At 38.7% G+C, this 26,845-nt stretch overlaps 1 protein-coding gene across 1 annotated transcript in view; it reads left to right on the forward strand.

Annotated features, from left to right (window-relative positions):
* Positions 1-26,845, forward strand: part of BANP (BTG3 associated nuclear protein) — a 115,446-nt gene that overhangs the window by 46,874 nt on the left and 41,727 nt on the right. The window contains exons 8-11 of the mRNA XM_088172120.1: positions 6,181-6,348; positions 12,912-13,042; positions 15,462-15,524; positions 17,359-17,403. Coding sequence (XP_088028246.1) covers positions 6,181-6,348; positions 12,912-13,042; positions 15,462-15,524; positions 17,359-17,403 — 407 coding nt within the window. The remainder of the gene's footprint in view (positions 1-6,180; positions 6,349-12,911; positions 13,043-15,461; positions 15,525-17,358; positions 17,404-26,845) is intronic.

Consider the following 26,845-nt stretch of genomic DNA (forward strand, 5'->3'; position numbering starts at 1 on the left):
AAAAAAAGATGGAAAGAAATAGAAGTAAATGCCATTTTTGCAGTGTCATCACTCTGGTGTCACTTGGGACCTGGAGCAAGGCTGGAGTAGAGAACAGGAAGAGTTTTTTCTCTTTTCAGATTATAAACCTTCTGTTTGGTCCAGAATCATTTTCTTGTAGGGTCGATTGATTAATTTACAATATTTCTATTCTGATCATTAAACAGCTGTGGCTGTCCTGTCACCATCAGGAAAGGGATTGAAGGATCCCTCTGGGAATTCTGCATGGCCATTGCTGTAACATGTGGAATTCCAGGAACATCACAGATACTCTGTTCCTGCAGGGATTAATTGATTCTGCAGGGATTAATTAATTCATTCTGCAGTGATTCATTAATTAATTCTGCAGGGATTCATTAATTCACCTGCCCCCGTTCCTCAGCCCCTCTCTGCTCCTGCAGCTCCAAAATCTTTCAGAGCACTCAGTGTGTCCTGATGGATAAAAATCCATCCAGGAGCAGATAAAAATCCAGCTTTTCCTGCCACACTGGGAATTTGACTCCCACTAGATGGCAATATTTGAATGCTGATGGCTCCTTCCATAAATCAGAATAAACCAGGTTCTGCTCATTGTAAAATAGGTAAAAATAGCCTGGCTGCTTTTCCAGAGAGCTGTGACTGAGTGTAGGAGCTCTCCTGCTCTGGAACAGGATTCCTTGGGGGAGTTTGCAGATTCTAGATCCTAATTAACATTAATTTTTCACTTCTAAAACTTCTGGGAGGGTTCTTTTAATTTGAAGAACAAAGGCATTTAAAATAACTTCGATTTTCATGTTTCCTCTGAATCTGTGACTTGTTAAAGATGAAATACTCAGACAAATCTCCTAAATAAATATTAATGAACAGAGTAGTGACTTGGTAGCTGAATTTTCCTCTCCTCCTCCCTCTCTCCAAGTTCCCAACGCTCCTCCTGTCTCTTTTTTGGATGTTGTGGATGAGAGCAATGCCATGGAAAGGGATTTTTTTGGTGACAGGATGGATTTCCCAGGTGTGTGACACTGGAGGAGCCTCCAAGGCTCTGCCATCCCTCCCCTCCTGCATCCCAAACCTCCACATCCCAAACTGAGGGGAGGGGAAATGCCCCAGATGTGGAGATCACCCCCTTCCAGCTGTCAGAGGAATAAACAATTCCTGTTTTCCAACAGTTCCAATACGGGCAAGCCCTGGATGAGGTTTGGAAAATCAAAGCCTGAAGGTTCAAGGAGGAATTGCAGAGGTGCTTCAGCTTTTCCTCTGCTCCCTCAGTGTTTAGAGCAGCACATTTTGCTGTCATGTGCTCTCTAATTAAATCAAAAAGGCTCCAAATGGATGAGCCTGCTGAGAAAAAAGGAATTTTGGGAGCCATAGCCCCAAAAAATCGGCCCCTTCTCCTCTCTGAGCAGGCAGGAGCCTTTGTTTCCTGTAGGATCCATCACGTTCCTGCCAATTTCAAAGGATCCTGTCCATCACTTTCAGATGAATTCCCCATCCTGGTGCTTTTCTTTAGGTTTAAAAAATCACAGGGAATTGGAAAGTGAAGGAGCAGCGACCCCAATCTGCTTGGATTCTGTATTTAATATAAATATATTTATATTTTATACATGTGGCTGTTGGATTGTGTTCTGCATTTTCCCAAATCTTCCCAAATGCACCAAAAGCAGCAGGAATTTCTGGGTCATCTCAGCCAAGTCCAGGAAAATTCTGATTTACCTTTGAATTTTTCCGAGGAAATTTGTGGAGAATGGGCAGCAGCACAAACTCAGAGTGTGCAAATGAAACTCCTGACATGGAATTTGATTTTTAGGAGCTGGTTCTGAATGCAGGATCAGGATGGAATATTTCATGTCTGGTTTTGATCTCCTAAACGTCTTCTCTTCCTCCTCAATTTGTTCTTAATTTGATTTCTTTCCAGTTTTCTGTTCTCTGGGGATTGTTTTGTCTGCTCCCTGACCTTTCAAGAGAGAGGATTGCTCCCTCTGGAACATGATTTTCCTGGGATTTTCTTAGTTTATAATTAATTCTGCTTTTTAGGAAACTCCAGCCCTTTCTCTCCTTATTTTGTACAGCAGATCCTCCAAAAATTTGGGAGTGTTGAATCATTTCAGACACCACCTTTGTGTTGGTACCAAATCAAATCTTTTTTTTTTTTTTTCCCTTTGCATTTTCGAGCTTGTTTTGCTTTGTATTTCCAAGATTTTTTTTTTCCTTTGCATTTCCTACTTTTTTTATTTCCTTTAAGAACCACGGAAAGATTTATTTCAGACCTGCTTGTGTTGCTCTTTTAAATTTTAATTTAACTCCTCCACATCTCTCCCTGTGTCTCTGATCCATGCTGCACCTGTTGCCTTTTAAAGCTGACTTGAATTTTCCTGATTTTTGCTTTTTTCCTGAGTTTTCCCTTGCTAATATTGGAATTGTTGATCCTTGATTTCCCCTTTTCCCCCCCTGTGGCTCCCTGAATTCTCTTTCCATCCCTTTTTTTGGCTCCCAAGCTGCAGCCAGGATCTTCCTGGCTGTAAAAATCACCCAAACTGCTGCAATTTAGGAAATCACTGAATTATTTGTAAGTCTCTGGTGTGTTTTTTCATGGAAAGCTTCATTCAGGAAATGAGGTTCCTCTCCCCAAAAGAGCAAACTTTGGGCTTTTATTGTTTAAAATTAAGGACACCTTTTTTTTTTTTTTTTTTGAGGCACCATTCATGAAAAAAATCACTAAAAACACGCTCAGCCACTCTTAAATCATCTAAATCCTGTTCTTTACTCCTCTTTTATGGACATCCATCTGCCCAAATATTGCCTTTTGCTCCAAGTGCTGATTTATATTCCTGACTGGATTTTTTTCTGTGTTGTTCTGTGGCTCTGTGGATGCTCTGCAGTGTTTGATGCAGCTTTGGGAGAGTAAATGATCCCCCCCAAAAAAATCAAAACTTTTTTCCCTGAAGCATTCCTGTCTTTTCTCTCTTCTGGATTTCCCCAAGGGAGAGGTTTCATTTCCAATATTCTGCTTTTCTGAGTGTGTTTGGTGTTTGGGAATGGGGCAGCTGGGAGCTCTCCTGCCTGGAATTATTTGTGGAATTATTTGTGGAATTATTTGTGGAATTATTTGTGGATAGGGAGCTCCATTTCTCTGCTATTGTGTGCACATATTTGGGGGATTGCTCTCTCTCCTGCAGGTAAATCATATTTTTAATGCCACTGGGAACTTTTTATCTGCTTAAAAACTCCTCCACCGCCTTTAGATTGAGATTTTTTTTCCTGCTAGGAAATTCCCTGCTAAGGACCTGCTTGTAAAACAACATTTGAGATTGTGATAGCAACTGCACAGATTTGACATCTGAAATTCATTTTGGTTTTTTTATCAATTAGCTTTGTGCTTTAGGGTTCATTTTAGGGTTCATTTTAGGGTTCATTTTTCAGGCCTGATTTGCTCATGACCAGGTCTGCAGTTGGGGTAGAAATGTCTGCAGACAGCACTGCTTGTCTGGACCAGTCTGACACCCTGACAGCAACTGGAAATTCATGAATTGAGGGAAAGAAATGAGGATGCCTGCCTTGGAAAATCTGTCCCTGATGGTTTAGGGTTCTGTAGCCTAAAATTTCCCTCTCTGCCCCTGTCCTGGTGAGGTTGTTGTCTGTTTTCCATGATTTCCTCTGGAGCTGTTGTCTCCCTGTGGTGGCTGCCAGCATTTCCTGGCCATTCCTGATCACAGGGATTCATGATCAGTTTGGTCAGGAGGGAGAATCATGCAATGGGTTGGGATGAAGTGATTGAAAATCGATTTAATCCCAACCTTCCACTATGCCAGCTTATTCCAGCACTTCCAGGGGCAGCCACAGCTGCTCTGGGCACCCTCCCAGCCAGGAATTCCTTCCCAAAATCCCATCTAAACCTCCTCCCTTTCAGTTTCCTGAAGATTTTTTCCTTCCTTCCTTCCCTCAATCAAGAACTTTTGGGGATGTTTTGTGTCCCAGCTCTGGTGCTCACACTGCACCTGAGACTCCTGTCCTGAATAATTGAGCTCACTTTTATTTCTCCTTAAATCCAGTGGCATGCTGGAATATCCATGGATTCCACTGGAATAATTAAAATTCCCAGCCAGGCAGTTTTTCCCTGAGATTTTCTCTGCCTGCAGTCCAGCCATCAACACACCATGGAAGTCATTAAAATGCAATTAGGAGTGAAATATGGATTTTTTTTTTTCCTCCAAACTCACCCCAAGCCCTGCTGGTGTTTCCTGTGGGACTTCTGAGGGTGGGGCAGGAGTTCAAACACATCTGGTTTTATTGGCCACTCTTCCCAGTAATTCAAAATTAATTCAAAAACATTTGAAAAATCATAGAATCCCAGGCTGGAACATTTCCTGAGATATTCCCAAACAATGCCCCGGGGGATGAGCAGTGTGGGCTCAGGGATTCAATCCAGGATGGGCTCTGCTTTTGCTGACACCTGTGGGAAGGAAACTTTCACAGCAACAAATTGGAATTTCAACCCATTTTCCTCCTTTCCCATTTCGGAGGCACCACTCAGGGCTGTCTCTTAGAAGTGAGAAATTTTGGGGACTTGAAAGCACTTTTGAATTAGGTTTTGAGGTCCAGTGTTTTCTTCCTTTATTTCAAATTGCTCCTACCAAAAAAAAAAAAAAAAAAAAGCATTGAAAAAATAAATTTGATTTTAAAGAGTGATGCCACAAGAGATCCAGTTCTCCACTTGGCTCAGTCAGAGCCTGCAGATTTCAGGCTTTGAGGACTCTGGGCTCATTTATAATGCAGAGGAAACTAAGGAGCTTTTTAGTTTCTGCAAACCTGGAATTTTGTGGCTCCAGGCTTCAAATCATTTGTCTTGCAGGAGCAGCCCCATATCCTGTTCTTTATGTTCTATACAAAACAGCTTCAGCCAGTCCTTCACAGGATTAGGAGCCCATCTGAGAGTAAAATGGAAAGCCCAGTAAGTGGAAAAGTGGGAAAGATTATTTTACTTTGCAGGGTAGGAAAAGGAAAATGAGAATTTTAGAGATTCTGGAAGCTCTGTCCTGTGGAGTAAAAGCAGCCTTGGCTTGTTCAGTGTTGAATTTTGAATCCTGCAGGTTTGCAGTATTAACACATTAAATGTTCAGGGAGTTCTGGTTGGATTGAAGGGGTTTGAATCACAGAATCCTGAGATGGTTTGGGTGGGAAGGACCTTAAAATTCATTTAATTCCATTCCTGCCATGGACAGAGACACTTTCCCCTGTCCCAGGGTGCTCCAGCCTGGCCTTGGACACTTCCAGGGATCCAGGGGCAGCCACAGCTTCTCTGGGAATCCCATCCCAGAAGAATTCCTTCCCAATATCCCACCTAACCCTTTTCTTTGTCACTTTTAAACCATCCCCCTTCCCTGCCCATATAAAAATCCATCTCTCTCTTTTTTAGATTGGCAAATAATGGATTTTTTTAAAAATTCTGTAGCCATGGGAGCTTGGAGTTTCTTTGCTCTCAAGTGTTGGTGCTTTAGGAAAATCCAAACCCCTCAGAAGCTCCCAGTGAAAGGGTGGAAGTGTGGAATAATTCAAGCTGACAGTGCACAAAATTCCCAGTTAAATTCCCAGTTTTAAAGCCAATCCTTGCCCTGTTTATGGAACACTTTGGCAACTTAGCACCAAAGGCTGCAAAGTTTGTCCTGAGGCTCTTAAAATTCCTGAATTTTGGGAGTAACTGTGCAGAGATCCTCATTTTTTACTGGATTTGGATCAATTTTGAACTGAGCTTTAAAAGAGTCGACTTTTTTTCTTTATAGGGAGTTTTATGCAGTTTCCCACTTGAGCAGGAGGCAGTTTTGTTCTTCTACCATCAGATTTATTGTGGGGTTCTATCAGTGAGAAATCTCCTCTTGTTTTGGCACAGCTTGGATGTGCCAGAGCAGCTTGCACAGATCTGAGTGCAGCTGATAAAATTCCATGGACTGCTGGCATTTGTTACATCCACAGCTGTGCACATGAACAATCACTGAGTTTTGGGACTAAATTTTGTTCAAATCCTGTCACTGCTCAGCTTTGGGGTGGGGTCTTTGCCCAGGTACAGAGCCTGGTGTAGGACTGGATGTGTCCTCTCTGTGTTTTCTGGACAACACAGCTTTGTGTTGATGGTGATATCTTGTTTTTTTTTGTTTTTTTCCATCACTGCAGGCCATTTGTTTTACAAGTTTGGCATCACAGAGTCAGACTGGTACCGCATCAAGCAGAGCATCGACTCCAAGTGCAGAACAGCCTGGAGGAGGAAGCAGAGAGGGCAGAGCCTGGCTGTGAAAAGCTTCTCCAGGAGAACACCCTCCTCCTCCTCCTACAGTGGTTCAGGTAAAAAACCAAACCTTCCCCCTCCAGATGATAAATCCCTGTTGCTTTCCAAGCTGCCTGAATTTTAATTTGGCCTCCTGGCTTTGCTGAGGTGCTGAGGAATGGTTTGGGTTGGAAGGGATTTAAAGTTCATCCCATTGCACTCCCTGCCATGGCAGGGACACCTTCCACTATCCCAAATTATCCCTAACTGGTCTTGGGCACTTCCAGGGATCCAGGGGCAGCCACAGCTTCTCTGAGCACCCTGTGCCAGGAAGAATTCCTTCCCAACATCCCATTTATCCCTGATTTCTGTCCACCCTCATGGATTCAGCTCCTGCAGCTTTGTGCTGGATTTTTGTCTTTTTACCACGCTCAGTCCTTCGAGTAGAAAGTCCAAATAATCCTTGCAGTTGTTGTTCCAAAGAGGAATCAAGTGACTAAATCCTTCCCAGAGTGTTCACACCATTCAGTGGGACGTGCTAAATGCTGTTCCTGAAGAGTTTTCCTCTGCACACATGAAATGTGCTGTAGGTGATTCCATATTTCCATCTAGGTATGGAGGCCTGGATTGTAATAACAAATGAAAAATCCTGACCTCAGGAGTGTTCTCTGAGGACATTTCTGGCTCATGCTTTTAATATAAAGCAGTGTTCTGGGACTTTTGTACATTAGATATTAAAAACAGGGCTTTGGAAGGCAGCCCAAAGAAAAGGAAGTCAGTTTATTTGCCTGCATAAAATTTTTGGTTGCATGTTAACACTAACCACTGTATCTCATGCAAAGAATGACAAAATCTGCTTTCAATGGAAAATTTTATGTGCTGGAACAGGGAATCACATCCAAAAATCTCAAATTAAAACAACTAATCAATGTAATGATAACCATAAGCCCTCTCTGTTGATGGGATTTTTACTTTCAGTCTTTCAGCAATCAGTATTTCAGGGTAAAAAGGCAGCAGTAGGTGGATATTACAGCCTGTGCTCATTAGCCTGTGCTCCTTAAGTGGTGTTGAGATTTATTATTCAAATTATTCATCTTGAATGGGTTTTGGAGGTTTGGAGACACCTGCAGAGATGTAAAGCTCAGAGTCAGTGCATTCCTGAAGGCTGTAGGGCCATGAGTTTGGGTGCCTTTCTTCTTGTGCTTAAGCTGAGGATCCATTTCTTTACCCCCCCCCCCCTCAGTTCCACAAAACTGATTTGTGAATAAAATATTCCACGGGTACAAAACCACCTGAATTCACCCCTGGGCAGCCAAAGCATCCCAAACCTTTGGGATTTCAGCAGTGCTGTGAGAGCAGTGGGGGGGGGACAAACACTCAGGGGATCCTTCTGGAGCCACCCTGGAATTTTGGGGGGTGTCCAGGCTGCCTCATTTGGGCAGAGTGGAGCTGGCTGCCCCTGCTCCATCGGTCCCCAGGATTTCCCAGGAGTTTTATGGCAGCTCAGAGGTGGCTGCCTGTCCCTGTGGGGGTGGCTTTGTCCCTGATGATGTCCCTGCTCAGCTGGGACACCTTGGGCTGGCCCTGGCACGGCTGTCTGGGCTGTGCAGGAGGAGCAGATCCAGGCAGGAATATTAAAATATTAAAAACTGCCTTAGGTAATGTCCTGGGAAATGTTCCCATGGATTAATTATCTTTAAAATATTGCTCTTACTAAGAGTGGCTCTGGCACCTTTTTTTGGGAGGCTGGAAAGGTGGGGGAGGAATTCAGTGCTGTGAAAAGCACAGGAACTGCTTGATAAAAGCTGAGCACTCTGCAGAGCCAGGAATGCTCTGAGCAGCTCAGTTTGATCCCCAAAGCCACCAGCAGTGGGATTTCAGCTGGATGAGCAGAAACTGGAGAGGGGGTTGGGAGGCTCCATGGGCATAGAGGGAAAAGAGGGAGAAGGGAAATGTGGATTCCCACATTCCCTGCCAGGGCTGGGATTCCACCTGTGTGTTCAGGTAACTCCACCAAGTGCTCAGACTTTGGTTGCACATCCCTGGAAGGCCTGGCTGGAATTACAGCACCCCAATTACCATGATCCCAATTATTGTGTGCAGTGGAGGAGCAGAATTCCTGCTGCCAGCTCCCACAATATTGCAGAGCTCAGAGGGAACAACTCTGCCCTGCACATTGTGACAGCACAGGGCTCTGGGCAGGGTGACACCTGAGCCCAGCTTGGCTGGCAGCAAATTTCAGGTGAGCCTGGAAATTCAGCTGCTTGGGGACCTGCCTGTGCCACCCTGCCAGCTCCAGGTTCAGCTTCCAAATCCTGGCTCAGGGATGGGGGGGATACAGGGTTGGAATTTCTCTTCAGCTGCTCTGCTTTGGGCTCTCCTCAGGCTCCTGTTCAAAAAAAAAAAAAAAAAAAAGAAATTCCAGACTGGTTTGGGTGGGAAGGGCCTTAAAGCTGCTCCCAGTGCAGGGACACCTCCCCTGTGCCAGGGTGCTCCAAGCCCTGTCCAGCCTGGAACATTTCCTGGGATATTCCCAAATCCTGGTCCCTGCAGTGCTGGAAACCCTTCCTTATAAATGGTAGGACTGGGATTTTCAGAGTTGGTTTTTAGCAGCAATTAATTTGCCTAATTTTTAAAAAATTATCAGTATGGCAGCCTGGAACCCACTGAGCTGTGCCCTGACTTTGGTTTTCCTGGCTCTGAGGAATTTTGAGGATGACTGAGCACAGTGACAGGTTGTCACCATCCCTGGGGACATCAAAATCCACCTGAGTGCAACCCAAAGCCACCAGTTCTGGCTGCCCATGGTTTGAGGAACCCCTTTGGATTAGATCATCTCCAGATGATCTCCCAACCTCATTTATTTGGCATTTTAAATTTTTTTAAAATGAATTCTTGCACACACAATTAAGAATTCTGAATTATTTGCATCACAGCAGGATTGCTGTTCAAATCCACTCCTGTTGCTCTGCTTTTGGACTCAAATATTTCAGTACCTGAGGTTTGTTTTCCCCATATTTTTTTTCCCAACCAGGGACATCCACGTGGCTTCCAGGATAATTTCACTGGATTTTCCTTGGGAAAGGGTTGGAGTCTGTGCAGGGAATGCTGTAGGAAATGAGGAATTTGGGAGGAGGATTAATTAAAAAGTGCCTTCTTCCTTTCTTTGCATTTCTCTTCAGATTGTTCAAGCTGTTATCACAGTTTTCCATGTTGGAATTTTTTAATTAGTTCCCTTTCTTTGGGATTTATGTGTAGATTGAGGCCTGTGCTGAGGTGTCACATTAAAAACTGGATGTGCAGCCAAATCTTCAAAGCTGTTCCACACAACTGGGGGCTGAGGCAGGGGGAGGAGATGGTTTACAGCTTTATTTCCATTATTCTGGAATGGGTTTTTTTCCTGCTTTTTTTTTTTTTTTTTTTTTTTTTTTGAGTTTGGGGATGGTTAATCCATCATGAAACTTCCCTTGCTGGGAGTACAAGGAGATGCATCCCTGTTAGTGAGGAGAAGTGTGAGGGTAGAGCTCTGAGCACCAGGAAAACAATTTTAAATTCCAAAATTCCTAAATGTGAATCCATCCTTCCTGCTTGTGGAATCTCCCAGGGAACAGGATGAGAAGAAATATCCTTAAATTTTCAATTTGGAAGGAAGAAAAATTCCTTCCTGGAAGAGTTTGTCCAGGGCAGTGGTGGAGTCTCCATCCCTGCAAGTGTCCAAAAATCCCATGGATGTGGCACTTGGGGACAGGGTGGATCTTGGATCTGATGATCCTAAAGCTCCACCCTAAACAATTCCTTAAATCCTTGAAAATCCTCAACAGATAAATAGGATTGGATTAGGAAACACCAAAGATTTGGCTTTAAAAAGTGATTTTAGCTGGATTTAGGATTTTTAAAACCATGCATTGGAGGTTCTTTGGGAATGCCATGGCTCACGTGGCACTGCAGGGTTCATGTCCCAATTGTCCCTTGGGAATTCATGAAAAAAATTCTGGAAAAATTCTGGAAAAATTCATTTAAAAATCTGGAAAAAAAATCTAGAAAAATCCTGGAAAAAATTCAATAAAAAATTCTGGAAAAATTCATTAAAAATTCAGGAAAAATTCATTAAAAATTCTAGAAAAATTCATGAAAAATTCATTTAAAATTCTGGAAAAATTCATTAAAAATTCTGGATTTCAGCTGTGGCTCTTCCTGCCAGGGATTCTCCAAGAATCCAAAGTGGAAATGGTTTGCAGGGATTTGTCACCAAGCTTGTGTTTGTTTGCATTGAGGAATGTTTATAAAAATGGAGAAATATTCCCTTTATCTGCTCCCAGATGAAAACCAGGACTCATAAAAGATGTTTTGTTTTCAATGTGCCTGGATCCTCTCTCTTCTTTCATCCTAAGAGAGAAAAACAACAAAAATCCAACAAAATAAAGAAAAAAAAATTAATTTTAGTTGTTGCAGTAAAGGGAAATTTAAATCTATTTCAATCTATTTATTTAGCTAGTATAAAACACCAAAAATCCAACAAAATAGAGGTAATATAATGTAATATAATGTAATGTAATATAATATAATATAAATTATATTATATATTAGAGATGTTTGTACATACTACTACATTTATATTTAATATATGTAATATCATATTTATATTATGTAATATAAATATAATATGATAATTATAAAAATAAAAATAAATGAATAGTAATTTAATCAATCAATTAATTAAAAGAAATAAAATGTAAATTAAAAAATAGAGAAGTGAATTGCATCAAATATTAGGAATAAATGAATGGAGATGGGAGAAAAATGAAAAACAGAAGCTCAGGTAAGGATTTTTCCAGGATTTTCCCAGGATTTTCCCAGAATTTTTCCAGGATTTTCCCAGGATTTTTCCAGAATTTTTCCAGGATTTTTCCAGGATTTTCCCAGGATTTTTCCAGAATTTTCCCAGAATTTTCCCAGGATTTTTCCAGGATTTTTCCTGGATTTTCCCAGGATTTTCTCAGGATTTTCTCAGGATTTTCTCAGAATTTTCCCAGGATTTTTTCAGGATTCTTTCCAGTGTTCATGACAGAGGCACTGATATCCCAAATGGAAAAAAAATCCCATTTTTATTTGGTTGATGGAGCAGTTTTTTTGCAATGTCCAGCCCTTTTCAGCCACCTGGGATTCCTCAATCCCACCTGGAATTTTGTGCAGCAAATTCCAGCAGTGCAGGAAAAGCTGGAATTGCACAAGGGGAGCAGCAAGGCTGAATTTCAGGAATAAATAAAAACTCTGCTGGGATGGGAAGGGTTAAAAGTGTGTGTCCAACAAGCAGGAAAAATTTGGATTTGTTGAATTTTTTTTTTTTTTTTTTTCCCCTTCAATTCCTGTGGAAATTTGTGGCTGGAATTCTGTGTCCAGCCTAAAGAACCCAATTTTCATCAAATAAAGAAATAAATAAAGAAATAAATATTCACTTGGTGGTTTGGAGTTCCCATGCTCAGACCTAAACCTCAAAATTATCTTTGTGCCCAAACATTTACACACAGGAGGGGGGGAAAAAAAATAATTTAAAAAAAAAAAAAAAAAAAAAAGCCCTTAAATGGTTGATTTTATTAAAGAACATTCCCATTAAAATATTTGAGGGGATAAAGCTCATTCCTGCAGAACTAACAGTGTGTTTGCAGAATAAATCTTGGAGTACTTAATAGAGATATTAAAAATTAATGGTTTCTGTCCTTTTAACTTTTTGCCTCTTCTGTTTAAAATAAAAAAAAAATAATAATTTCCTTGCAGCTGGAAAAGCTCAGAATGGATCTATGATGTGTCCAAGGCAAATTTTTCCCTTCTGGAAATCCCACTGAGGTTTTCCTGGTGGTTTTTGTCCCTGTTGCATGAAGATAAATCCCATTTTTTTATCTTTAAAATTCCCTTTTCAGGGGCATTTCCACTCTGCAGCCACAGGTGGGTTTGAATTGAATAAATCCAGAAATCCACCTGTCATTTTGAGGTTCAAAAATACAATTTCACCTGTGTCAATATGAATTGTAGGGGATGGATCTTGGAAAACAATTGGGATATTCCCTTTATTTCTTATTTATTTATTATTTATGAATGATCATTTCATTTCTCACCATAGGCAGGATGGGTTTTTAAAATGTGATGGTGACAGAAATTGTTCTCAGGTGAACAAAAAAAAAAAAAATCGAATTTCTGAGGGGACTTTTACAGCTGCAGAATCTGGGATTTAGATTCCAAAAGGTTTTTTATTTTTATGAAACAGGAGCTGCCCCAACTTTGGAATTCTTTGGAATTCTCTGGAATTCTTTGGAATTCTCTGGAATTCAGCCTGCCCAGGAATATTGATGGGTGAATGATCTGTCTCCACTTGGATCTGATGTCCAGGAGATTTAGGGGCATGCACATAAAATAAAACTGGAATTTGATTTTTTTTCCTCTCCAGAGGAATCCCAGAGGTGTTTTTTCTTTAAACAGGAGCTCTCCCAGCTTTGGAATTCTCTGGAATTCAGAATGCCCAGGAATATTGATGGGTGAATGATCTGTCTCCACTTGGATCTGATTTCCAGGGTGATTTAGGAACATTTTAGGTGCATGCACATAAAATAAAACTGGAATTTGATTTTTTTTTTTTTTTCCCCAGAGGGATCCCAGAGCTCGGTGTCAGCCTCCAGTGAGATGCAGCAGAACCAGCCCCAGGCCCTGCACTACGCCCTGGCCAATGCTCAGCAGGTCCAGATCCACCAGATTGGAGAGGATGGACAAGTCCAAGTAGTATGTGCTCAAATTTCCTAAATCCTAAACCCTAAACCCTAAATCCCTCCTCCCCAAAGCTCTGCTTCAGCTGCAGTGGAATCCTTGATTCTGAAATCACAACCTGTCAGCACTTAAGGTTTCCAGAAAATAAACACTGGAGGCTTATGGAAAAAAAAAAAAATTAAAAATTAGTTGTTTGACCAAAAAAAAATTTCCTCACACAATCAGTGCAAATTATTATTGTTATATAGAGAATTATCAGCCTTTTGCTGGCTGTGTTTACTTAGTGATTCACACTTCAGAGGTAGTTCTGCTGTGATTTCCACAGCAAAATCACTTTTATTTATTTCTTTGTTTTTCTGTCAAAGTGCATTCTCAGGCACTTTTGAACATCTGGGAGCTGAGTCCTTCCCATGGGTGTTCTTTGAGCTCTGTGTCTATCAGTGAAAGTTCTAAATATTGACATTTTTTAAGCCTGACCACTCAGGCCTGATGATTTTTATCTGTGGTTTTAGTTTCCTCTGAAACAAAAAACCACCTTCACTTCAATTCTTGTGTCCCACAGAGCACTGCAAGGATTGTTTGAAATTCAAATTCTTTTTCAAAAGTGTCCTCAGTGAAATAATTCTCTTTGTGCAGGAACTGGTGGAAATCTTCCTTTTCCACTTCACTTTTGCCATAACTTTTCCATATTATCCTGGGAATGTGGCTTTTGAATTCCATGTAGATTTAAAAAGTGGATTTTCTTATGGAACTGATGACTGAAAAGCACTTTTCAAATCTTGAAGAAGTATAGAAAGATAGAAAGTAAAATGCTATGGAATAAATGACTTTAATAGAACAGATGATTTTTTTATTGATGGAAGTGATAAAAACTTGCCTCATTAAAAGACCTGGACACACTAATTACCCTTCAAATTGGGGAATCCAGGGGCAAAAAAAAAAAAAAAAAAAAATCTTGCAAACATTCCATCATTTCCCTGGGAGCTCTGAGAGTTTGATGTGAAGGAGGGAAAGTGATTTTTATGATTTTAATCTCCCCCTGGGCTGGGCAATGCTCTCATTTTCTCTGCAGCCCCTATTGTCACAGGGACACTCTCAGGGTGGCTTTTGTCCCTAGAAATTGCCAGTTTCCTCCCAAAGGAAATGAAACTGTTGGATATGGAGGCATCTGTGTGGCTTTGAAAATCACAGGCAATTGTTCTTGGCTTATAAAAATCAGAGGGGCCTTTGAGAGAATTCCAAATGATTATCTTTCATCTCGTGCAGGCATATTAAAATGAACACAAAGCTTTATAAAACCTCCAGGAGGTTATTTCGAATTCGATCTCCCCCTCAGGTAAATCACAGGATGCACCAACAATTCCAGGCACTCTTCTCCTTGTTGGAAATGGGACCAGGAGAGTGCTGGGCATGGGTAGAAACCCCAAATATTCCAGGATTCCAACCAACAGGGGCAGATTGTCACCAAAATCGATCAGGGGAATTGTTCAGATCAATGATTTCCTGCCAAATCCCAGCAGCTCAGAGTGCTCAGCGTGCTCTGTGCTGCACTGAAGGAGCAGCAATGGGTGGGATAACCAGATTCCTTTGGAAACCTCACTTAGTGTTGGCATATCTGGTTAAAAAACTGAGTTTTCCAGGTATTTAAATTGAATTAAAGTTGCAGTCAAACAAAGCAAGTCAACTTCAATCAAAAAGGCAATAGAAACAAAATAGAAAAACACACGTCTTAGATGTTACTTGTTATTATTATCATTATTATTTTTATGTCTGTTTTCCATCCCCTGAATTGGAAATGAACCAATCTTTGGTCCAAGTCCCCCTGCTTTTATTTGCACCCAAAGCTGGGGCAGTCCCAGGTGCACTTTGCTTTGTTTTTAAAACTCCTGGATGGTTTTATTGCACATTTTGCTTCCCTGGCTGAGGCTGTGGCAGGAGCTGCTGCCGAGTTGTGATTTTGCTCTGATGCTGAGCTGTGATTTTGCTCTGATGCTGAGTTGTTGTGATTTTGCTCTGATGCTGAGCTGTGATTTTGCTCTGATGCTGAGCTGTGATTTTGCTCTGATGCTGAGTTGTGATTTTGCTCTGATGCTGAGCTGTGATTTTGCTCTGATGCTGAGTTGGGATTTTGCTCTGATGCTGAGTTGGGATTTTGCTCTGATGCTGTGATTTTGCTCTGATGCTGAGTTGGGATTTTGCTCTGATGCTGTGATTTTGCTCTGATGCTGAGCTGTGATTTTGCTCTGATGCTGAGCTGTGATTTTGCTCTGATGCTGAGCTGTGATTTTGCTCTGATGCTGAGTTGTTGTGATTTTGCTCTGATGCTGAGCTGTGATTTTGCTCTGATGCTGAGTTGTTGTGATTTTGCTCTGATGCTGAGCTGTGATTTTGCTCTGATGCTCCTCGGTGTTTTGTTGTGTTGTGGATCCCACAGGGCCATCTCCACATAGCCCAGGTGCCCCAGGGAGAGCAGGTCCAGATCACCCAGGACAGCGAGGTGAGCAAAGCCTGGGGGCTTTTCTGTTCTTCTCTCTGCAGCCCTGAGTGCAAATCAGAAAATGTGAACCTGCTGCTTCTGTCTCTGGGCTTTTATTTATTATTATTATTATTATTTCTATTTCTTTTATTTGTATTATTTGCATTTATTTTTCCCCTCACTCAGCTCAGTGTGTGTTCATTGTTGCATAAGGGCTGATGATCTTTGGAAATTCAGTAGTGGCAGAATTCAATAAGAAACCAGTGCTTGCACTGCTTAAAAATAAAATTATTCTATTAAGTTGATGAACCCAAAGTGCTCAGAACACTCAGGGCCTTGAATGGTTGAACAGGAGTTGGAGAAACCTTCAGGCACCATCTAATACAGAAATATTCCAGAATGAATTTACCCTTCACTCCTGACCAGCTCATCTGCCACTGCAGTATTTGCACTTCCTCTTTTTTTTTTTTTTTTCCCCAGAAAAATAGTTCAGTGGAATTGGATGGATAAATGGATATGGATAACTGGAAATGGATAAATTCAATCCTAAACCCTCCCATTTTGGCTCAGATGGATTTCCCCGTGTATTTGCTGCAGTTATTGATTATTTAAAAAGCTCCTGACTGCTAAAACTGCTCTTGGATTTCTTGTGTACTTTGTTTAAATGAAGAAGAAATTTAAAAAATCAGGTTAAACATGAATAGAGGCAACAATTTGAATCTGTCCCATTTCCCTGTCAAGGTTTTTCCCTTGCTGGGAAGTGGATCTGCCTGGCTTGGTTTAATCCCTGTCCAAAGAACCCAAATCACAGCTCATAAAACCACTTTGTGAAGGAATATTGTTAACACAGGCAGCTACTGGAGAATAAATATTATCATAAAAATTCTATAAATATTGTAGTTAAAGGCTTGTCCTTTGAAGGGCCTGTCAGGCCTTGAGAGAGAGAAGAAAGGATTAAAATCTCCTGGCTCTAATGTGTGGTGCTGCCATAAAACTGGAGGAGTTTCTGGGTAAAGAACCACTAAAAAAAAAAAAAAAAAAAAAAAAAAAAAAAAAAAAAAAAAAAAAAACCAAAACCAAAAACCTGCTGATTCAGCAGAGATTTTGGACTGGATCCCGAGGTTCCAGCACACCCTGGATCCTCTGGCTCTTCTTGTCTGGGGGACTTTCAAAGGCTCCAGTTGTCCCTGACAGATGAAAACATCTGGTTTTCAATTGATGACAACGTACACGAGTGAGAGGGGAGCTGCCAGCAAGAGAAACTGCACCCAAAAAAATGGAGATTTTGTCCTCCAAAATGTGCTGTTTCACTGCAGGGCTCTTTTGGGAAGCTGCCTTTCCTTAATCCAAGTGTACTTTTGGAAAGACATCTGTGAGCATGTGAATAAAAACTTCATGTCATAAAGATTTCCTTATTGGACTTTAGAGCTTAAAAAGACTTTGATTTATTGAGTTTGTTGGTTTTTATTTTTTAATACATGTAATCCCCGTGATGGTTTTCAGAACAGAATGAGGATAAAAGAAAAAGCAAATAATAAATAGCTCTGCAACCCTGTACAAGTGTTAATTCTGGGTTAGTAAGGGTTGGATTTTAATTTGCAGGTAAAAACCAAAAGTTTGACCTCAGAAAAAATTTGCATAAAAATCAATTATCCAGTAACTTCCAAAAGCAGAACACGCTGGGTTGGAAATTCCTTACTTTGGAGGCTGATTGGAGCTGGAATGCCTAAAGAACCTTCAGCAGAACTTCCTAAATTCATGGATTTCCTTCACATTGAAACAGATTTATTTGCAGTTTATTTGCAGTTTTTGCCATCCCAGGCTTGTGCTGATTTTCCATTGTCTCCTTTTCCAGGGAAATCTGCAAATCCACCAAGTGCACGTGGGTCAGGACGGGCAGGTAGGAGCAGGATTGAGTTCAAACATTTTTCCTTGGTCTTTGATTGGAATTTTGGGATCATTCTCCCCATTTTTTTAGTGCCTGTTTTAAAGTTCTGTGGCCTTCCTGGTGAAATGAATAATGTGAAAAAGGATAAAACTCCATGGGAATATTTCATATTTGGCCCATATTTGGTTCATCATTCCTGCAAGGTTTTTTTTTTTTTTTTTTCTCCCTCCTTTGGCCTCTCCCCAAGGAGGAGCTGGATTTGAGGACTCTCCTCTGCCACCAGATGTGGCCTCAGTCCCCAGAAACCCAACAATTATTGAAGCAATTCCACTTTTATTTCACATTTTATCCTTTTTCATGGCATGGCTGTCCTGAGAGAATCAAATCTGCTTTTGTTTTGTTGGTGAGAAGGTTTGGTGAGGTTCTCCTGCAAACATGAGGTGAGGAAAATCAGCTTTTCCTTGGATTGGGGAGCTCCTGAAAATGGAATTGAGCTCAGGATTCTGAGGAAAATCAGTTTTTCCTTGGATGAGGAATCCCTGAATGTGGAATTGAGCTCAGGATTCTGAGGAAAATCAGTTTTTCCTTGGATGAGGAATCCCTGAATGTGGAATTGAGCTCAGGATTCTCAGGATTCCCAGGTGAGCTGCAGCTGAACTGCTCACACTCGATCCCAACACTTGAAATGTTGAATTCTGCTCAAACTGAGCACAAAAATCCTCCTGCAAGGAGCTTCCAGGGCAGGCCCCAGCAATCAGAGTGAGGAATTGTTTGGTTCTTGAATAATCTGAATAAACTGGGAGACATTTGGGATCCTTCCTCTGCTACCAGCAGGGTTTCCATTGCTCTGAAATGAGTATTTTTTAATGGATTAAAAACCAGAAGCAAATATTCAAAGGTATTTTTAGTTCTGTTCTGCAATAATTACTGAATCAGTGTGAGGAATTGTTTGGTTCTTGGTAAATCTGAATAATTTGGGAGACATTTGGGATCCTTCCTCTGCCACCAGCAGGGTTTGGAGCTCAGAGGAGCCCCCAGCACCCTGAGCTTGGCAGAATTTGGATTTAAAGAAGAAAATAAAGGCCTGGAAATGCTCTTTGCTCAGGGCTGCATCAGAGGGGCTTTTGCAGAAGCGAATCTTGGAAATGTGGAAATGGAATCTTGCATTTTTGAAACGGAACCTTGGATTTTTGGGGGGATATTGTTTTGGTATTCATTGGTATTTTTTTTTTTTTTTTTCCTTCTCTGTGAAATATTTCTGTCCAAATGACACCTCCTTACAGGATTGACACTGGGTGGTTTTATAGCTGAGTGTGGCACTTGGATTAAATTGAATTTATTTGTAATTAAAACCTCACAGCATTATCTGTTCCTGTGGAAATCTGTGTCCACCTGTCTGTGCACGCCCAGGGCTGTGTCACAGATGGGAGATAAGGAAGAAGAAAATCATGATTAATTCTCTTTTTTTGGGGGGATTTAAATCATGTTATCTGTGCTGTCCGAGCTCTGCTTTTCAACTTTGGTTAAAACAAAGGATGGAGTGCTGGGATTTCGCTTTTTTTTTCACTCACTCAGCTGCATTTTGGTGTGAAAAACTTTCAGTGCCTCGAGCATCACCAGCAACATTCCCAGAGCCCTCCAGAAGCATTTGCTGGGAAATGGGTATTTTTTTAGTTTTTAAAATGGGTATTTTTTCGTTTTTAAAATGGGTATTTTTTTCCGTTTAAAAATGGATATTTTTTCGTTTTAATGATTTTTTTTTTTTTTTAGTGCTTTAAAAACCAGGAGCAAGCAGAGATTTAGGGGATTTTTAGCATTAATTACTGAAAGCTAATGAGGAGCTCCTGGAGGAGTTGAAGGAGCTCAGCTAAGCCCAGCTCAGGGTTTAGGCTGGAGCTGATCCCTTTTCCTTGGCACCAGGAGCAGGATGAGAGCAGGGAAACACAGAATAAAGCAGCAGCTTCCTGCAAATTCCTGGACTTTTCCCACTTGTCCATTATTTTTCAAGCTTTTAAAATTTTATTTTTTTTTTTTTTTTCCCCTGCATGTTTTGAAGCCTAATTCCCCCTGGCAGGGAGACAAGAATATAATCAGGAATAACGTGGGGGTTTCTGTGACTGATTGTAGCTGGAATAAATAATAAATAATAAATAATAAATAATAAATAATAAATAAGAAATAAGAAATAAGAAATAAGAAATAAGAAATAAGAAATAAGAAATAACCATAAATAGCAATAACAATAATAAACAATAAATAATAATATATAATATATAATAATAAATAAATAAATAAAAATAAATGATAAATGATAAATGATAAATAATAAATAATAAATAATAAATAGATCCTCACTAAAACCTGAGTGGGAGCCTGGCTGTTGGATATTCCCTGGGATTATTTCCCAGTGAAATTCCCATTTTTTCCATGATTTCCTGTGCACAGAGCAGGTGCTGGGGATTCAGGTGAGCTTTGCTGCTGCTTTTTCCATCCCAATTCCAAGTGAAAAGTTGACAAAGCAGGAATTTGGGAAAGTTTGAGCAGGAATTTTACACAAACCCCCCCAGGAAATGTCAGCAGGGAAATCTCCCAGGTGCCACAAGTGTTCAGGTACCAAATTTTGGTTTTTCTGCAGAATTTTTTGCCTTTTGTGCTGCTTGTAATTTTTTTCCTCCTCCCCCCCCCCCCCTTTTTTTTTTTTTGTGCTGGTGGTTGCTCTGAAATCAGATTTTGTTTTTTTGGCAATTCCTGTGCATGGAATGAATGAAATCATTGCAGAGCAGCTCTGGCTACCTCCACATGGGTTCTATTAGCTGCGAGTTTCACATTTCAGTGCACGTTTAATAAAAAAAAACCCAAACTGCAAAAATAATTAAAGCTTCACATTAGCTGAGCCTTGAAACCTCAGAAAAATGGGATTTTTTTTTTTTTCTTCTCTTTGTATTTTTATCCTTAGGAATTACCAGAATTTTTCACATTTGTTTGCTCTCATTCCCTGTCCTTCTTCTTCCTCCTCACTTTTCCCTTTTATTTTCCTTGGGGTTTTGATCATCCCAGGAAATGTTCAGTGTCCTGTGCCCACCTGGGATATAAAAACCAGAACAATTCCAGGAGTTCCCCATTCCTTAATTCTGTTTTTTTTTTTTTATTATTATTTTTATATTTATTTTTATTTTTATTCCATGCTCTCCACCCTCCCAGCCAACATTTCTCCAATGTAGGGATTAATTAAATGGCACCAGGGAAATGATCTTTAATTATTGCCTGGTTCTTGAATGGAAAAGTTGATGTCCTTTAAAATGTAAAATAAGATTGTGTGTGTTCAAGGAGAGCCAACGATTTGTTCTGCTGCAGGGTGAAAAATTTGGGACAATTGCAGCATTTAATTCACTGTAGGGGAATGGAAAAAAGAAGGAAAAATCCAGGATGGGTTTGGCAGGAAAAAAAAAACAAAAAAACCCAGAGAGTGCAGAAAGGTTTTGGAGGATCTGCCTGCAGATAAATCTGCAGCAATGATTCTGCCACGTTGGTTTTCCCCAAAAAAAAAATTAAAAAAAGTTTTTAAAAAAAGGATTTTTTGGTAATTGTGGACTCAGGTGTGTCCCAGGTGAGTCTGGAATCCGAGGGATGCTCTGGGAATTCCATTTTGCTGCTGTTTGAGGAGGTTTTGGGATGGAGCAGAAATTGCATTTTCTTCCCCTGAGCTTTGCCTCTGACAACTTCAATAATCCAAAATTATCCAAAATGGAATGTATGATCCTAAAACTCAATGTACAATCCCAAAGTGAATATATGATCCCCAAAATCAATTTGAGCAACTTTTTAAATGCAAACTTTTCCACTCCCACACTTATTTATTCCCATCTTTTTATTCCAATCTGGAATCAGGGATCCATTGAAATCATTTAAACCTCTCAAAATTGAATTTTATTTCATTTACCATAAAATATTCTCAGAGTGCTTAGCAGTGACTTTTTTTTTTTTAATTAAAATATTATTAAAATATAGATATTTAAATTCACCAAAAGAAGACAAGAACCACCCAATGCAACATTTAATTTGCATATGAAGCATTTAATTGGAATATTCTGGATGGAAATCCTATTTTTGAGTAGCTCAGTCACAGATTAATCCATTTTTTTGCCTGTCCCTATTCCAGCAGCAGCAGAGGGCAGTAGCATTAAGATGATTCTCAGGTTTTTTTTGGGTTTTTTTTTTTTTTTTGAAGGAATGAGGAGAGAATTTGGAGTTGGGAGAAATGAGCAGCTCCTTGGAAAGGATCCTTTGGTGGGGAAATTCCCAATGGGATTTTTTTGTGCTCCTGGTGCTGCTGTGGAATTCCAAAAATTTCTCCTTGTTTCCAGCAAATCTCCTGGAATAACACACACACACACACAAAGAAAAAAAAATAAAATTTAAAAAAAAAATTAAATTAATGTTACAAGAAAAACCAATTAAATGAAATTAAATTAAAAACCTCAGTGCAGCTCAGCTGGAGCTCCTTGATTGGTTTGGGAAAAAAATAAATTACAATAAAATATTATAAAATAAAAATAAAAGAATGATGATGAATAATCATTATTACAAATAATAATGATGATTTTAAACTGATATTTCATCAGGAATTGTAATAAATTGTCCTAAATTTGCTGCTGCTTTTTGGAACAAAAAGGAAAAAAACAGTTTGGAAATAATTGTGCTTCCAATTCCCTGTGCAATCCCAGAGTATTTATGGAAATTCTATTTATAAAAGTGTTTAAACCCTTAATTATACTGAAACAGAAGCGTTTTACAGACAGGATTTGGGGGTTTTTTTGGAGGATTTTTGTGCACAAACTTTGAAATTTGGAGGATTTTTGTGCACAAACTTTGAAATTTGCTGCTGCCAGGGCTGGTCCCCACTCTGTCCCTCAGAGGAAAAAAAAACCACAAAATTCACATTTACTATTTAGTTCTGAAAACTTAATTTTGAGTCAAAGTAGCATTTTAGCAAATGAAAATGGCAATATTTTCTTTTAAAGCACTCCTAAAATTAAATTTAAGATTAAAAAAAACTCCAGGAAAATTCATGTTGTAAGGAAAACAGGAATGTTTCTGTTAAATCTGGTTAAAATTACACAGAATAAAATATTTTTATAGAAATATGTGCATGTAACCCAGATTTCTGGGTGATTAATTGGTGATTTCACTGCAGAATTTGAGATTAATTTTGGAGAAAAATTGCAATTAATTTGGAAGCTGCAAAATCAGTGCCCAGGAGGGTAAAAAACTCAGCTTAAGGCTCCTGAAATTAATTGTGCCCGTTTAAAAATAAAATAGAATTTTTAAAAAAATTAATAATGATGTTATTATTGTTTTAATTGTTATGAATAATTGAATTATAAATGATGGAATTTCTCTATCCCAGCACAAAGGACAGAGCTGCAGGGTCACCCAAGCAAAGAAAAAAATAGAGAAAAAACCTTCAGGAATTTGGATGGAAAAAGCCATTTTTCTCTAATTAAACCATTCAGATATTAAATTAAAAATGCCATTTTTGCTCCATGACAAAATTTCTCCATTCTGGGGGGTAAAGGAGGGAATGCAGGGCTGGAGATTTTCCCTGGATTTTTTTTTTATTTTTATTTTTTTTTTTAAACTCAGGATTGAGCAGCTTTTCCCAATCCAAATTCCCTTTCTCACCTCTCAAACCTCTCCTCCTTCTTTCCCTTTCTGATCCAAAGCAGCAAAAACGCACAGAGAGGTGACAAAAAAAAATAATAAAAAAATCAACTTTTAATTTGATATCAAACAGGAATTCCTTTAATCCCCCTCAATGTTTTTTTTTTTTTCCCAAAGAATGAGCAGAGGTGAATTTTTTAATCTTTGATCATCCCTGAGCTCAGAGTGATCCATGCTTGTAAAACAAGATTTTTTTTTTTTTAATGAAGCCTTTGGGAAAAGGAGAATATTTTCTACCTATTTTTTGATTTTTTTTTTTTTTTATAATTTTTATTTTTTTTTTCTCCTCAGAGAAAATGAGTTCCTTCCATTAAAATTCCATTCAAGCAGCCCAGAAGCATTTCTAATGCTCCAAAGAATACATTCTCTATTTTGGAGTATATTATGTTCTTTATTCACCGAAATCTTGTTTTAATATTGCTGTAAACTTAATAAGGAGAGATGAGATAGGACGTGATAATCTTGGAAATAGAAAGAAAAAAAATCATTTTCTCCACCTGGCTAGGAGGCAAAGGTCTGAGCTGCCTCTTATTGGAGCTGTTGTTAATAAAAATCTCTGCTTGTAGCTCACAAAGCTATCAGGCCTCATCTGGACAAATCTTTTCTTTTTGCCTTTGTTTATTTCTTTCTTTTTTGTATTTTTTTTTTTTTTTTCCCCCCCCTGCTTTTCATTTATGATTTTTCTCATCACGTGATTCTGGTCCAGTCTTGATGCTCCAGGCTTCCCTTATACTTAAAAAAAAATGACAAAAATTAACATTATTATTGTTGTTTTTATATTCTTCTTCTTCTTCTTCTTCTTCTTCTTCTTCTTCTTCTTCTTATTATTATTATTATTATTATTATTATTATTATTATTATTATTCTCAGCATCATCACCATCATCATTATTATCATTATCATTATTATTATCATTATCATAATCGTTATTATCATTATCACCATCATTATTATTATTATCATCATTATTACTATTACTACTATTATTATTATTAGCATTATTACTATTACTATCATTATCATTATTATTATTCTTACTATTACTGCTATTATTATTATTATTGTTATTATCAGCATCATCATCACCATTATTATCATAATAATTATTAATATTATTATAATATTAATCATCACTATCATTATCACATCATTATTATTATTATCATTATTACTATTACTACTACTATTATTATTTTTATTTTTATTTTTATTTTTATTTTTATTTTTATTTTTATTATTCCCTTATCCCATCCCTCTGTCTCCTATATCTGGAATTTATTTGGGATTTCTGGAGCATCCCCTGCTTTGGGAATCCCTGCCCCACATCCCAAATTTTGGAGCTGGAGAAAAAAGGGAATTTCCCTCTCCCTTCCCCCTCTCAGGGAATTTTGGGGTCCAGCTTTGATTTTGTGTTCAAAATTGGATTTTTGGGATGGGCACAGCTTGGGGAATCTCTGCTGACTAAAAATAGCAAATTGCTCCTCTTTTATCATCTCCTTTCTATTAAAAAATTTGATTTTTTTTTGCCAACTTTGGGCACCAAACACCACCTGAAGGATGAATTTCTCTTTTTCAGAGCAGAGCTGGGTGATTTACAGAGATTTTTAACAGGGCAGAATGAAATACAGTGAATTTTGACAGTGGCTTGACTTTTGTTTGTGCTCAGAGATGAAATCCTTCAAATATTTCAAACTTAGCTGAGCAATAAATCAATTTTAGCTACAGAATTCTGATAAACTGAAGAAAAATGATCCAAGATCCTGAATTTGGGATTAAGTTTGCCCATCTATTAAAATAAAAATTAATTAAATATTAATTAAAATATATTCATATGAAATAAAAATAAAACCCTGCAGGATGAGCACTTTGCTGCTGCATTTAAACATTAAAATCCCCTCTCAGCAGCCCAGCTTTAATTGCTGTTTTAATTAATTTAATTTCATATTTCCTTCATTCAGGGAGGAATATTTGGAAGGAAATTTGGTGCCCCCTCATTTGGGTCCTTTTGCATTATTTGGAATAGAGAAAAAGTCCTGGAGGAAATCTGGAATTCTGAATAACTGACCCAAAAATAATCAAATAAAACCTGTTCTGTTTGAAAATAACATTATTTGGAATAGAGAAAAAGTCGTGGAGGAAATTTGGGATTTTGGATGCTGGAAATCCAGAATTCTGAATAACTGACCTAAAAATAATCAAATAAAACCATCCAGGAGTGACTTCCTCCTGTTCTTTTTCAAAAATAATCATTATACAGAATATTTCTGAGGTATTTCAGTTGTAAAAGTCTCCATTAGAGATGCTCCATGATGAAGATTTAATTTAGAGTTTTGTTTTTTTTTTTCTTTGAAGCCTTGCTGGGATTATTTTATTGACTAAATCAAATCCTTTTCGTTTTCCACGTGTTGAGTAATTATTCCTTTGAATGGCAAGACAGTGGAATCCATTTGGAATTTTTTGTCCAAGTTGATTTCTTTCAACTTCTGTCCCTGATCTTTAAAAAAAAAAAAAAAAAACAAAAAAAAAAAAAGCAGAATTTGGTCTCACTGATGACAGTTGGATAATGAAAAAGGAATGACACCCCTCCAGAGCCAGAGCTCTGCAGAGTGAACATTCCATGCTTTTAACAGTTTTAATCTTATTTCCTGTTCCATTCATCAAGCTGAGCCAGATTGTTTTGTAAGTATTTATTGTTAGGTTGTTGTTGGTTTTTTTTTCCCCCCCCCGCCTGAAATATTAAATAGGAAGAGGTTTTTTTTTCAGTCTCAAATCTCAGATAAATTTAAATTATTAAATGGCAACGGTGGGATCCAACTTCCCAGACTTTGATTTTGACATTCCTCGTTTTCACTTCTTTAATTATTGGCATTTCCAGGGAAATCTGTGTTTTTCTTTCTGTATAATAAAAAAACTCAAATCCTTTTAACTGTGCATTCGTGCATAAGTGTAAAAAAAGGGAAATAAATTCATAAAGAAAATGGATGATATTTAAATGATTCCCTGGAAATGAATAAGATCTCTTTAAATCTGTTTTGCTTAGATGAGAAAACACAAATCACAAGTTGATTTTCCCAACGATTCTGAATCCATGGCATCCATCAGCCCTCAAACCAAACATTTGCAAGCACTGATGATGATGATGATGATGATGATGATGAAAAGGAATTTAAAAATCACATTCTTGAGCCATTGGGAAGTGCCATTCCCTTGGGAATTTTTTCTCAATTTATTCAAATGCCAGATGAAATCCAAATGTTGATTTGGTGAGGGATTGTGTTTTCTGTGTCAAGGCAAAGATTTTATTATAAAATGATAAATGGATTTGTCATCTGTTTGCCTTTTGCCTGTAATTATGATTAAAGCAGAAATTGGTGCAAAATGTTTGAATGGACTAAAAAAAAAACCACTGGGTTTTTTTTTCTGACCCAGCAGAATGCAAAAAGCAAAAGCTACAAAAATTCCCAGACTTTTTTTTTTTTTTTTCCCTCTAATTTGGAAAAACTAAAGTTATTTGTTTCAGGGAGAAAAAAAAATGCAATATCATGGAATCGTGGACTGGTTTGGATGAAGGGATTTAAAGAAGGAATTCTACCCATGCCATGGGCAGGGACATGTTCCATTATCCCAGATTTTTCCAGATTTTTCCAACCTGTCCATGGATATTTCCAAGGATGGGACATCCATAACTTCTCCTCACAAGCAGTAAAAGTAGGGAAATAGTAGGGAAATGCAG

Source organism: Sturnus vulgaris, chromosome 12 (genome assembly GCF_052056855.1).
Source record: "Sturnus vulgaris isolate bStuVul1 chromosome 12, bStuVul1.hap1, whole genome shotgun sequence".
NCBI lineage: Eukaryota > Metazoa > Chordata > Aves > Passeriformes > Sturnidae > Sturnus > Sturnus vulgaris.